This window comes from Cinclus cinclus, chromosome 30 (assembly GCF_963662255.1).
Source record: "Cinclus cinclus chromosome 30, bCinCin1.1, whole genome shotgun sequence".
Taxonomy (NCBI): domain Eukaryota; kingdom Metazoa; phylum Chordata; class Aves; order Passeriformes; family Cinclidae; genus Cinclus; species Cinclus cinclus.
The window spans coordinates 3315928-3328098 of NC_085075.1; the positions used below are offsets into that span (position 1 = coordinate 3315928).

The window sequence follows — 12171 nt, forward strand, 5'->3', positions numbered from 1 at the left end:
AAATCCGCTTTTCCTAACAAAGAGCTCTGTGCTCCGCCAGCGCCATCGATCCCGGCTGCCCCCGCAGCCCGGCGAGCGCCAGGGGCTGAAGGACAACGGGATCTCATCAGAAAGCAGCTAATTAAGGACATTTCCAAACCCCCGCCCCCCGCGCTCGGCTCGCCGGCCCCAGCAGCAGCAGATGCGTGCCGGGCTCTCAGCCTGGCACATACATTTACTAAATTGATCGATGTCCCTGCATACGCTCGCAGTCAGCGGCGCTGCTCGGAAATAAACTGCGGGAGCCGAGCCGCGTAAATCTTCCCGAGATGGGGAACGGAGGAATTCAGAATTAAAACTGAAACCTGGCTTCCCACCCGCTGCCCCCCTCCCCTCGCCAATAACCGGCTCTTTAAACCCAAATTGATCTCTCTCATTGGTATGCGGCTGCGGCAGAGCCTCCTGCCCTTTGTTCTGCCGGGGAAGGGGCTGGAGCGACGGCGGAAATCCGCACCTGAGAGCACCCGGGGCCACCACCGAGCTCCGGGCCGTGCCAGTTTGGGGTCGTCCCGGGGCCACCACCGAGCTCCGGGCTGTGCCAGTTTGGGGTCGTCCCGGGGCCACCACCGAGCTCCGGGCTGTGCCAGTTTGGGGTCGCCCCGGGGCCACCACCGAGCTCCGGGCCGTGCCAGTTTGGGGTCGCCCCGGGGCCACCACCGAGCTCCGGGCTGTGCCAGTTTGGGGTCGCCCCGGGGCCACCACCGAGCTCCGGGCTGTGCCAGTTTGGGGTCGTCCCGGGGCCACCACCGAGCTCCGGGCTGTGCCAGTTTGGGGTCGTCCCGGGGCCACCACCGAGCTCCGGGCTGTGCCAGTTTGGGGTCGCCCCGGGGCCACCACCGAGCTCCGGGCTGTGCCAGTTTGGGGTCGCCCCGGGGCCACCACCGAGCTCCGGGCTGTGCCAGTTTGGGGTCGCCCCGGGGCCACCACCGAGCTCCGGGCTGTGCCAGTTTGGGGTCGCCCCGGGGCCACCACCGAGCTCCGGGCTGTGCCAGTTTGGGATCGCCCCGGGGCCACCACCGAGCTCCGGGCTGTGCCAGCCCCGGGCTGGGCTCCTGGGGTTGTCTCCAGCACGGCTCCGCCGGAATATTCCTGAGGAATTATTCCTGAGGATTCGTTCCTAAATGTTCCTCGCGCGTGGAGCTTTTAGGGACAGGATTTTTTATCCCTCCTGAGCCCCCCTGTGTGGCCGGAGCTGAGCTCCAGCCGCCCGTCCTGTGCTCGCCCTCCCTTTTGCAAGGGTGGTCTCGCACCAGCGCCGTTAATTAAAACCAGGGGCGCAGCGGGAGCTTCCCCGGGGGCGCTTTAATGCCTTTGAAACTTTTGCTGCATGTTAATCCCGCTCCTTTGTGCTTCCCGCAGCAGCGGAGGGGCTCTGAAAGGGCAGGGAAATGGTTCTGGCTGCAGCTACGGCCGGGAAATGAGGGAGGGAGGGGCATTACCCCCCTAAAACACCCAAAATGAGGGGCTGGAGCTCTAAACCATCCACGTTTACCCTTTAACTGCAGGGAAGGATGGATGGATGGATGGATGGATGGATGGATGGATGGATGGATGGATGGATGGATGGATGGATGGATGGATGGATGGAAGGACGGACTGGGGACAGTTTTCCCTGCCTGGACAGGAGGAGGGCCCAGGGGATTTGCAAGGTCTGGAGCTCCATCCTTGCTCTGCCACTCCATCCCTGCCCTCTCCAGGCTCTTCCTCCCTCCAGGTCTGGGATGGGGACAGCAGACCCCTCAGTTCACCTGTCCCCTCAGTTCACCTGTCCCCTCCCCTGGTTGTCCCCTGCCCTCTCCCCATCCCCTCACATCATTCCCTGCTTCCAGTGGGGCACGAGGTGTTGCTGGATCCCCGAGTGGTGGCAAGTGGCCAACTCCAGGCATATGGTTGGGTTTTATTTTAATGGGGCGCTCATAGATATTTAATAACTTGCATGGCTCTTTGTTTGCTTTTGATAATCGGGTAATAAAATAATTCAGGCTGATTTATACAATGTTTTACAGCTCTTCTGTGAATGAAAGTGCCTCCTGTAACTCGCAGGCATTTGGCTTGGGTACCTGTTCTCCTTAGCAGGGCCCTTTTTATACCAGAAGTTGTAATAACAACCTGTGGAGAAGTCTGTGTGTTGCTGAGAACCCCAAGGTGCTGCCATCTGGGGCTGCCTGTTCTTCCTGGGCCTTCATCTCTGCTTGGCCACGGCTGGAGCAGCCCCTCTCTCTGCCTGGGGCTCCCAGATGCTGCTTCAGTGCCAAATAACAATAATAATAATAATAATAATAATAATAATAATAATAATAACAATAATAATAATAATGGTTTGGCAAGAGCTGGGGGCCAGAGCCTCTTCACAAACAATGCAAGCTGAGTGTCCTGTCCAGAGCTCACTGCCCCTTCCAGATCTGTGTCCCCTCCAGTTCTGAGTGTCCCTTCTGTCCTGCAGGGCTCCGGAGCCCTGGACATGTCCCTGCCCTCCACCCCGGACATCAAGATCAAGGAGGAGGAGCCGCTGGAGGTGGACTCGTCCCCGCCCGACAGCCCCGGGTCCCGGCCACGCTCACCCCAGCACAGGGACAGGGACAGGGACAAGGACAAGGACAAGGACAAGGACAAGGACAAGGTGGGGCTGTCCCCAGGGCTGCTGGGGTCCCTGTGCCGTGTGGGACCGAGCTGTGGGGCCAAAGCCTCAGCTGAGCTTCTTTGGGAGCCTGATTTGGGCTTTTTGGGGGCTGATTTGGACTCTTTGGGGTCTGATTTGGGCTTTTTGGGGGGGCTGGTTTGGGCTTTTTGGGGGACCGGATTTGGGCTCTTTGAGGCCTGATTTGGGTCTCTGAAGGGAGAGGCAGAGGGGCTGGAGCTCCCCCTCCAAAGCCGTGTGCCTTGACTGATGTGCTCCCTTGAGTTCCTGTGGCTGAATTGTTTGAGCCCGCAGGAGGAAGAGTCTCGGTGGTGAGGATGAACTGGTAATTAGCAGCCCGTGTTGATGAGCTGGTAACAGCCCGTGCTGTGTGGTGTGTTCCCCTGCAGGAGCTGCCCTCCAAGCCCGTGATCCTCTCCACGCCCACGCCCACCATCGTGAGGCCGGGCTCGCTGCCGCTGCACCTGGGCTACGAGCCCCTGCAGCCCACGCTGCCATCCCCCACGTCTGTCATCACCCAGGCACCCCCGGCCAGCAGGCAGCTGGGGTGAGTGTGGGGCAGGAACCCATCCCTGGGGCAGGAACCCATCCCTGGGACAGGAACCCATCCCTGGGGCAGGAACCCATCCCTGGGGCTGGAACCCATCCCTGGGGCTGGAACCCATCCCTGGGGCTGGAACCCATCCCTGGGGCAGGAATCCATCCCTGGGACAGGAATCCATCCCTGGGGCTGGAACCCATCCCTGGGACAGGAACCCATCCCTGGGGCAGGAACCCATCCCTGGGGCAGGAATCCATCCCTGGGGCTGGAACCCATCCCTGGGGCTGGAACCCATCCCTGGGACAGGAACCCATCCCTGGGGCTGGAACCCATCCCTGGGGCTGGAACCCATCCCTGGGGCTGGAACCCATCCCTGGGGCAGGAATCCATCCCTGGGACAGGAATCCATCCCTGGGGCTGGAACCCATCCCTGGGACAGGAACCCATCCCTGGGGCAGGAACCCATCCCTGGGGCAGGAATCCATCCCTGGGGCTGGAACCCATCCCTGGGGCTGGAACCCATCCCTGGGGCTGGAACCCATACCTGGGACAGGAACCCATCCCTGGGGCAGGAACCCATCCCTGGGACAGGAATCCATCCCTGGGGCTGGAACCCATCCCTGGGACAGGAACCCATCCCTGGGGCAGGAACCCATCCCTGGGGCAGGAATCCATCCCTGGGGCTGGAACCCATCCCTGGGGCTGGAACCCATACCTGGGGCAGGAACCCATCCCTGGGGCAGGAACCCATCCCTGGGACAGGAACCCATCCCTAGGACAGGAATCCATCCCTGGGGCTGGAACCCATCCCTAGGACAGGAATCCATCCCTGGGACAGGAACCCATCCCTGGGGCAGGAACCCATCCCTGGGGCTGGAACCCATCCCTGGGGCTGGAACCCATCCCTGGGACAGGAATTCAGCCCCTGAAGGAATTCCAGAACCGGGAGGAGCTGCTGCTGCTGCTGGCCCAGGGGCTGCTCAGGCTGCTCACGCTCTGAGCAGCAGGAAGCAGGAACTGATTACTGATTGTCCTGGAGTGAGGAAACGAGGCAGAACTCGGGGAAATGAGGCAGAACTCACCGTGGGGAGGGAGGAAAGAGCTCCCCGAGCTCGGCACTGCAGTGCCTGGCAGAGCAGGGGTGGGGAACTGTCTGGGGCTGGGATGGCTCGGGGTTGTCTCAGGCAGAGTTTGGTGCCTCTGAATTGTAACCCCCAAGCTGTTAGCCCTGCCTCGGGTGCTGTTAGCCCTGGCACTGCTCCTGGTTGCCCGCAGAGGCCCCGGAGCCTGCGGCTCTGAGCTTGGCAGAGCCCTGCACAAAGGAAGGAGCCCGAGGATGCAGGGGTCCCCCCGAGCCCTCGGGAGGTGCAGGTTTGGCCCTGCAGCAGGCTGGGGAATGATGCAGGGGTTGTTTGCTGCTGCAGGTCTCCCTCAGGCTCCCTCCCGCTCGTGGTGCAGCTCGCCAATGGCCAGACCGTGCCCGTGCTGCCCGGCCCCCCCGTGCAGATGCCTTCTGTCATCTCGGTGAGAGAAGCTTCCAGAGCTCCTGCCCGGAGCAGGGAGCGGGCCCTGCCCCTGCCAGGCGCTGCCGTTCTGTGATCCCTGCCCCTCCGAGCCAGAGCAGGCTGCAGGAGGAGGAGGAGTAGGAGGAGGAGGGAAAGGAGGGTCAGCTCTGGCAGGGCGGCCATAACATGTGCAGCACTCACACCAGAGGGCAATGAGTTTGGAAAAATCCAAATCCGTGCCCGGACAGATGGCAGGAGCAGCCAGGCCAGGGCTGGGAGCTGCAGGATCCCGAGGAGCTGCTTCCATTCGGAACGGGCTGCTCCGGAGGAGCCGGGCTGGCAGGGAGAGCGTCCGGCTGTGCTGGCCAGGGTGGCCACTAGGGCCAGGGACTGTGACCTGCCAGCCCCACTGGCCTCCTGCACATGGAGCTGTCTGTGGGGCAGTGGCCAAAAGCTTCTCCTCAGGCACAGGAACATCCCCAGCCCTTCCCTCCCACTCTGTGGGGCTTTGCTCCCAGAGGGAGGGTTAAAAACATTTCCAAATTCCCCAGATTCGGGTTTTCCTTCCCCTTTTTTGAGGGATAAAGCTCAAGAGGGGGCACAGTGACAACTTTGCCATAAAACCAGAGGGGGTTTAGTGCCTTTCTGGGAAGGGAAGGGAAGGGAAGGGAAGGGAAGGGAAGGGAAGGGAAGGGAAGGGAAGGGAAGGGAAGGGAAGGGAAGGGAAGGGAAGGGAAGGGAAGGGAAGGGAAGGGAAGGGAAGGGAAGGGAAGGGAAGGGGCTGCCCCTTCCCTGTGCTGGGTGATTCTGGCACAGCCACCGTGGCCACCCCGCTGGCCTTGGGTGCCAGCAGGAGCAAGGGGTGGCCGGAGTTGGAGCATCTGTCAGGATTTACAGACCTGCCCTGCAGAGCTGCTCCCTTGCCAACGCTCTGTCCCGCTCCCCTGGCAGCTGGCCAGGCCCATGCCCATGGTGCCCAACATCCCTGGCATTCCCGGGCCCCCCATCAACAGCAGCGGCTCCATCTCGCCCTCAGGACTCCCGGTGCACTCTGAGGCCAAAATGGTGAGTGGCAGGGACGGGGTCACGGGCTCGTCCCTCGGCCTGCCCAGTCCCTGGGCTTCCCCAGAGCTGCCGGCCGGGCAGGGAATTGCTGCCAGTGGCAGCAGCAGTTCTGGGCTGGACGCTGCTGTCCCTGGGGCCAGCCCAGCCGGGCTCGGGTCAGGCGCGGTGCCCGGTGCCAGCGGGGTGGCTGCAGGGTGGCAGGAGCTGCTGAGAGCTCTGGCAGCTCCTCTGATGTCCCTTTTGTTCCCTGGCAGAGGCTGAAGGCCAGCCTGGCAGCGTCATCCTCGCTGAACGGCAGCAGCCTGGCCGTGGGCTCGGCCAGCACCATGGTGACCGCGCGGCCGGAGCAGAGCCAGATCCTCGTCCAGCACCCCGATGCCCCTTCCCCTGCCCAGCCACAGGTCAGTGCTGCTGCTGCTGCTGCTGCTGCTGCCGCCCTGTGTGGGGCTCCCAGGGCTTGGCAAGGAGGAGAAAATCTCCCAGCATCCTTCCCTCTTTGCAGAATGGGTTAAAACCTTGTTCTTCCAGTGCTGCTCCAGCACTGAGGCACTCCCAGCCCACCAGGCAGGAGCTCCAGCCCCGTGTTCATCTGCCTGAGGAGCTCTGGAGTTCGGGAGAAATGTTTCCCCCCTCTCCTCCCCCCTCACTTACGGGGTTAAACGCTCCCCTCTCAGGCAGTCAGCAGGGCTGGCTCCTGCCAGCCAGCCAAATGCCATCCTCCCGTCCATGTGGCCACCTGCTCCGGGCTCGGGTGGCCTTCCAGCAGTTCAATCTCCAAATGCTGCCCGGCAGCGAGGGCTGCGCTGGGGCTGAGCCCCGGCCTGGGGCTGGCAGGGCTTGTGGGGCCGGGGCTGCTCCCACACCTGCCCCTGCTGCTTTCCCTTTGTTCTCCCAAATAAAGCCAGGCCCTACGAAACCTTGTGTTCGCTCCTAGAGCTCGTTTGGCCAGAGCTTTGGAGGGGAAAATTAATTTTTAAAGCAAATTATCTGCTCAAAACCCGGGGTTTGCTGCAGCGACGGTGGCTGATGGTGGCTGAGCTGTCCCCTGTCCCCTGTCCCCTGTCCCGTCCCGGCCAGGTGTCCCCTGCCCAGCCCACGCCCAGCACGGGCGGGCGCCGCAAGCGGGCGGCGGACGAGGACCCGGACGAGCGGCGGCAGCGATTCCTGGAGCGGAACCGCGCGGCCGCCTCGCGCTGCCGGCAGAAACGCAAGCTCTGGGTGTCCTCCCTGGAGAAGAAAGCCGAGGAGCTGACGAGCCAGAACATCCAGCTGAGTGTGAGTATCTAACTGGGGCTGAGCACGGCCCCGGCACACGGCACTGCCGGGCACGGCCCCAGAACAGGGCACTGCCGGACACAGCCCTGGCACAGGGCACTGCCAGACACGGCCCCAGAACAGGGCACTGCCGGGCACAGCCCCAGAACACGGCACTGCCGGGCACGGCCCCAGAACAGGGCACTGCCAGACACAGCCCCAGAACAGGGCACTGCCGGACACAGCCCTGGCACAGGGCACTGCCGGACACGGCCCCAGAACAGGGCACTGCCAGACACGGCCCCAGAACACGGCACTGCCGGACACAGCCCCAGAACAGGGCACTGCTGGACACAGCCCCAGAACAGGGCACTGCCGGACACGGCCCCGGCACAGGGCTCTGCCGGACACAGCCCCAGAACAGGGCACTGCCGGACACTGCCCCGGCACAGGGCACTGCCGGACACAGCCCCAGAACAGGGCACTGCCGGACACAGCCCCAGAACACGGCACTGCCGGACACAGCCCTGGCACAGGGCACTGCCGGACACAGCCCCAGAACAGGGCACTGCCAGACACAGCCCCGGCACAGGGCACTGCCAGACACGGCACTGCCGGGCACGGCCCCGGCACAGGGCACTGCCGGACACAGCCCCAGAACAGGGCACTGCCGGACACAGCCCTGGCACAGGGCACTGCCGGACACGGCCCCAGAACACGGCACTGCCGGACACGGCCCCGGCACAGGGCACTGCCGGACACGGCTCTGCCGGACACAGCCCTGGCACAGGGCACTGCCGGGCACGGCCCCAGAACAGGGCACTGCCGGACACGGCCCCGGCACAGGGCACTGCCGGACACAGCCCCAGAACACGGCACTGCCGGGCACGGCCCCAGAACAGGGCACTGCTGGACACGGCCCCGGCACAGGGCACTGCTGGACACGGCCCCGGCACAGGGCTCTGCCGGACACGGCACTGCCGGACACAGCACCCCTCCGGCAGCCCCCGCTGCTCCCTGCCCCTCTCCCCCTCCCTTCCCCTCCGCAGCGTTTCCCGGGTGTCCGTTCCTGCCCTCGCTGGCCCTGAGCCCCAGAGCAGCCGTTCCTCCAAGCTGGGATTTCCTCTCCCCGTGCCCGGGGCACAGGGGCGCTCTGCAGCTGCGGCTGTGCCCACTCTGGCTTTGTGCCTTTCCCCGGCTCTCCTGGCAATGCCGAGGGCTGCGGCACGGCTGGAATTCCAGGTTTCGCTCCCAGTTCTCCCAGCAATGCTCCCAGCCCCAGCCGGGGGTGATGCAGGGCTGAGCTCGGTGCCTCAGTCCCTGGGATCAGCCTCACCCTGGTGGCTTTATTCCCTTCCAAGACAATTCCAGACTCTTTCCTTGGGCAGTTTTGGGATGCAGTTGTCTGGGTTTCAGCTGCTCCCCCGCACGTTTCAGAGGGATGATCAGATGAGTTTTTTGGGCAGCAGTCGTGGCTCACAGAGCACAGAAGGGCTGTGCTGTCCCTGGCACTGCCTGTGTCCCAGCAGAGCCAGCAGCACCCCGGGTGTCCCTGGCACGGGTGGCACTGCCAGGAGGGCTCAGGAGGAGCTCAGTGACCACAGCCAGGGACAGGGAGGTGCTGCTGCCCCTTTGCCAAACTCCCCAAACCCAGGAACTGGGCTGGATATTCCTGAGCCAGGGATGAGACAAAGCTGGGAGTTGACGGAGCATTTCAGGGTGGGGACAGCCAGGTGTGTCTGTGCCCTCAGAACGAGGTGACGCTGCTCAGGAACGAGGTGGCTCAGCTGAAGCAGCTGCTGCTGGCCCACAAGGACTGTCCCGTCACGGCCCTGCAGAAGAAGACTCAGGGCTACCTGGGTGAGTGCTGCCTTTGGGCTCCTGGAGCCTGGCACGGGGCTGGCTGCCAGGGGAGGGAGGGAATCGTGTCCTGTCACCTCCCTGTCACCTCCCTGTCACCTCCCTGTCACCTCCCTGTCACCTCCCATCACCTCTGCAGGGCAGGGCTGTCACACACAGGGACAGAGCAGGGAGAGCACAGGGCTGGGCTGGCAGGGATCCCAAAAACCTCGCACACCCCCGAGGGCATTTCTGCCCCTCTGCTGCTGAGGAGGATCCCCCAAATTGTCCCTTGACCCTCAGGGCTGGACCTGGCGGTGCCCAGGGCAGGGTTTTGTCCCTCTGCCTGTCCAGGGGGGTGTTTAATGTGGATCCACCTCTCCCTGCTCCCGGCAGCCAGCCAAGCCCTTGACAATCCATTTGAAATCCAGAATTTGCTGCTCCACAGCAGAGGCAGAGTCAGGAAAGGCCAGACTCTCAATGACATCATGGAGCTCCATTGCTCATTCTCTGCAATTCCCATCGAGCTGGCTCGGCTTGGAAGTTAAAAAAAAAAAAAAGAGGCTCTTTTTATCTCATTTTCTCCCCTTCATTTTTTTTTTTAATGCTGCCTATTTCATTATAACCAACCCGGGAGCTGAACACGATCTGGGTCCTGCTGCCCATCCTGCAATACCAATTCCAGGCAGCTGCGAGGCTTTGGGAGGACGCTGGAGTCCTCTAGTGTTCCTTGGAAAAACGGGAGGAGAGGCAGGGATGGATGAGCTGAGAGAATGGAACAGGAAACTGCGAAAACCAAGGGGAGGAAAAAAGAAAATTCAACAAAATGAAAGTTCAATGGGGGGTTGTGCCTTGGGGGCCATCTGTGGGTCTCTGGAACTGGGGAGGCTCTGCCTGGTGAGGCTCAGGGGTGTTCTGGGAGGGGCTGGCACAGCCACTGTCACCCCTGTGACAGCCACTGTCACCCCTGCCGTGCCTCAGAGCCTGGCTGAGGAGCCCCTGGCTGTCCCCAGGTCCCCAAGCCCTGCACAGGGGTGGCAGCTCACAGGTTTTCCCTGCTCTCCCCGAGGTTCTCAATTCCTCTCCCCGTTCCCCACAGCAGCAGGAATTCATCACACGTCCGAAGGCTAAAAATGAGATTCCCCCCCCCCCCCCCCCTCCCCCCCCTCCCCTCTGGGCCTTTTTATGGCTGAGATTTGTGGCCAGGCAGGTCCTGGAACAAAGCCCCAGGGCCCCTATGGAATTGCAGCTGCCTCTGGACTCTGGGGGTTTATCTGCAGTAAATCCTGGGGTTTGGGGTGCCAGGGCAGGATATTGCTCTGCTCCACCTCCCCCAGCCTTGGCCAAGGCTTTCCCAGGGAAAGGTGGAAGGAAAACGGAGCCCGAGTCCATTTCTCAGAGCCCAGCGAGGTGCTCAACCCCAGATGTGATTTTCCCCCAGTTTCTGGGGTTTGACGTGGAGGAAACATCCCAGCTCCTGCCTCTGTTTGCTCTGTCGAAGGGAGGTGACCCCGTCCCAGTGGGATTTCCTCCGTGGGTACAGAGAGCTCTGGGTCCCTCACCGGGCACTGGGGGCTCCCAGGTGAACCCCTGGGCTCGCAGATCCCACAGTTCTGGGAGCCACTGAACAAAGGGGAGGAGGGCTCTGCCTTTGTCTGCCCCCGTCCCCTCAAATCCCCCAAAAAAACAGAGCAAGCAAAGGCTTGTGATGGGCTCTGATTGATTCTAGTATTTTGAGGAGTAATGAAGAGCAGATTTAGGTGATTTAGGTAAAAAATACTCCCCAAAGCCCGGCTCTGGCCCTGCTGAGGGGATCGTGTTCCCCCTGGCAGGTGGGGAAGGGGCTGCTCAGCCTCCGGCTCGAGAACCTGAGGGGAAATTCATTCCTTTTAACGAGGAGTGGAAGGTCTGGGAGTGAGGGAGGTGAAGGTTGTGCCGGTGCTGCCCTCCTCGGGAAGCTGTGCTGCTTCCTGCCTGGAATTCGGGAGGATCCCGGCCTGCCTCCCGAGGATCGGGCAGCAGTCCCAGCGGGATGATCGTTATGTCCCAGCTCCTAATTAGTTTTGTCCCAGTCCTGCCCGAAGGGAGGGGTCTGGTCTGCTTGGGGGTGGCCGGGGTTCCAAATTCCATAGGGGTGATCCAGGCTGGACAGGTGAGAGTCCGGCCAGCTCCGGATGGTCCCTGATCCTGCTCTGAGCCAGCACCAATCAAACCCCAAACCAGCACCAATCCCACCCCAAACCAGCACCACTGCCACCCCAAATCACCAATCCCACCCCAAATCACCACTGCCACCCCAAATCACCAATCCCACCCCAAATCACCAATCCCACCCCAAATCACCAGTGCCACCCCAAATCACCAATCCCGCCCCAAATCACCACTGCCACCCCAAATCACCAATCCCGCCCCAAATCACCAATCCCACCCCAAATCACCCCTGCCACCCCAAATCACCACTGCCACCCCAAATCACCACTGCCACCCCAAATCACCAATCCCGCCCCAAATCACCAATCCCACCCCAAATCACCCCTGCCACCCCAAATCACCCCTGCCACCCCAAATCACCAATACCACCCCAAATCACCCCTGCCACCCCTCCTCCTGTCCCCCCTGCCCCAGCCCTGACCCTGTCCCTGACCCTGTCCCTGTGTCCCCAGCCCTGTCCCTGACCGTGTCCTCTCTCCCCCGAGCAGAGAGCCCCAAGGAGAGCTCGGAGCCCACGGGCTCCCCCGCGCCCGTCATCCAGCACAGCTCGGCCCCGGCCGCGCCCAACGGGCTCAGCGCGGCTCGCTCGGCCGCCGAGGCCGTGGCCACCTCGGTGCTGGCCCAGATGGCCGGGCAAAGGACAGAGCTGGCCGTGCCCGTGGCCTCGCACGTCATCATGGCCCCACAGTCACAGTCTGCCGGCAGATGATGGCCCCAGGAGCGCCCCAGAGTGACCACAGCCCCAGAGTGACCACAGCCCCACAGTGACCACAGCCCCACAGTGACCTCTGGGGGCCCACCAGGAATTCTCTTTTCTTTTTTTTGGGGGGGGGGGGTTTATTCTTTGTTTTGATGTAAGGGCAGCTCTGGCCCCTGGAGCTCCCCAGCCCCAGAGCCCCTGGGCAGGGCAGGCTCTGTGGTGAACACTAAACCTGGGCAGGGGGTGCTGCCACCATCCCTGTCCCTGCCCCTGTCCCTGGGCTGTGACACTCCGTGCTGTCCCCGTGCTCTCCCAGGCTCGCTCCCACCCCTGAGTCGTTGCACCTTCACAGGGAGGCTCACGGAGCTCTGAGCTCACA

General features: G+C 62.8%; 1 protein-coding gene across 1 annotated transcript in view; it reads left to right on the forward strand.

Annotated features, from left to right (window-relative positions):
- The window catches only part of LOC134054999 (cyclic AMP-dependent transcription factor ATF-7-like), a 35925-nt gene extending 24070 nt beyond the window's left edge, over positions 1-11855 (forward strand). Inside the window, exons 4-11 of the mRNA XM_062511095.1 lie at positions 2457-2615; positions 3065-3224; positions 4643-4742; positions 5675-5788; positions 6043-6189; positions 6866-7063; positions 8794-8902; positions 11581-11855. Of these exons, the coding sequence (XP_062367079.1) occupies positions 2457-2615; positions 3065-3224; positions 4643-4742; positions 5675-5788; positions 6043-6189; positions 6866-7063; positions 8794-8902; positions 11581-11801 (1208 nt within the window). The 3' untranslated portion in view covers positions 11802-11855. The remainder of the gene's footprint in view (positions 1-2456; positions 2616-3064; positions 3225-4642; positions 4743-5674; positions 5789-6042; positions 6190-6865; positions 7064-8793; positions 8903-11580) is intronic.
- The last annotated feature ends 316 nt before the right edge of the window (positions 11856-12171 follow it).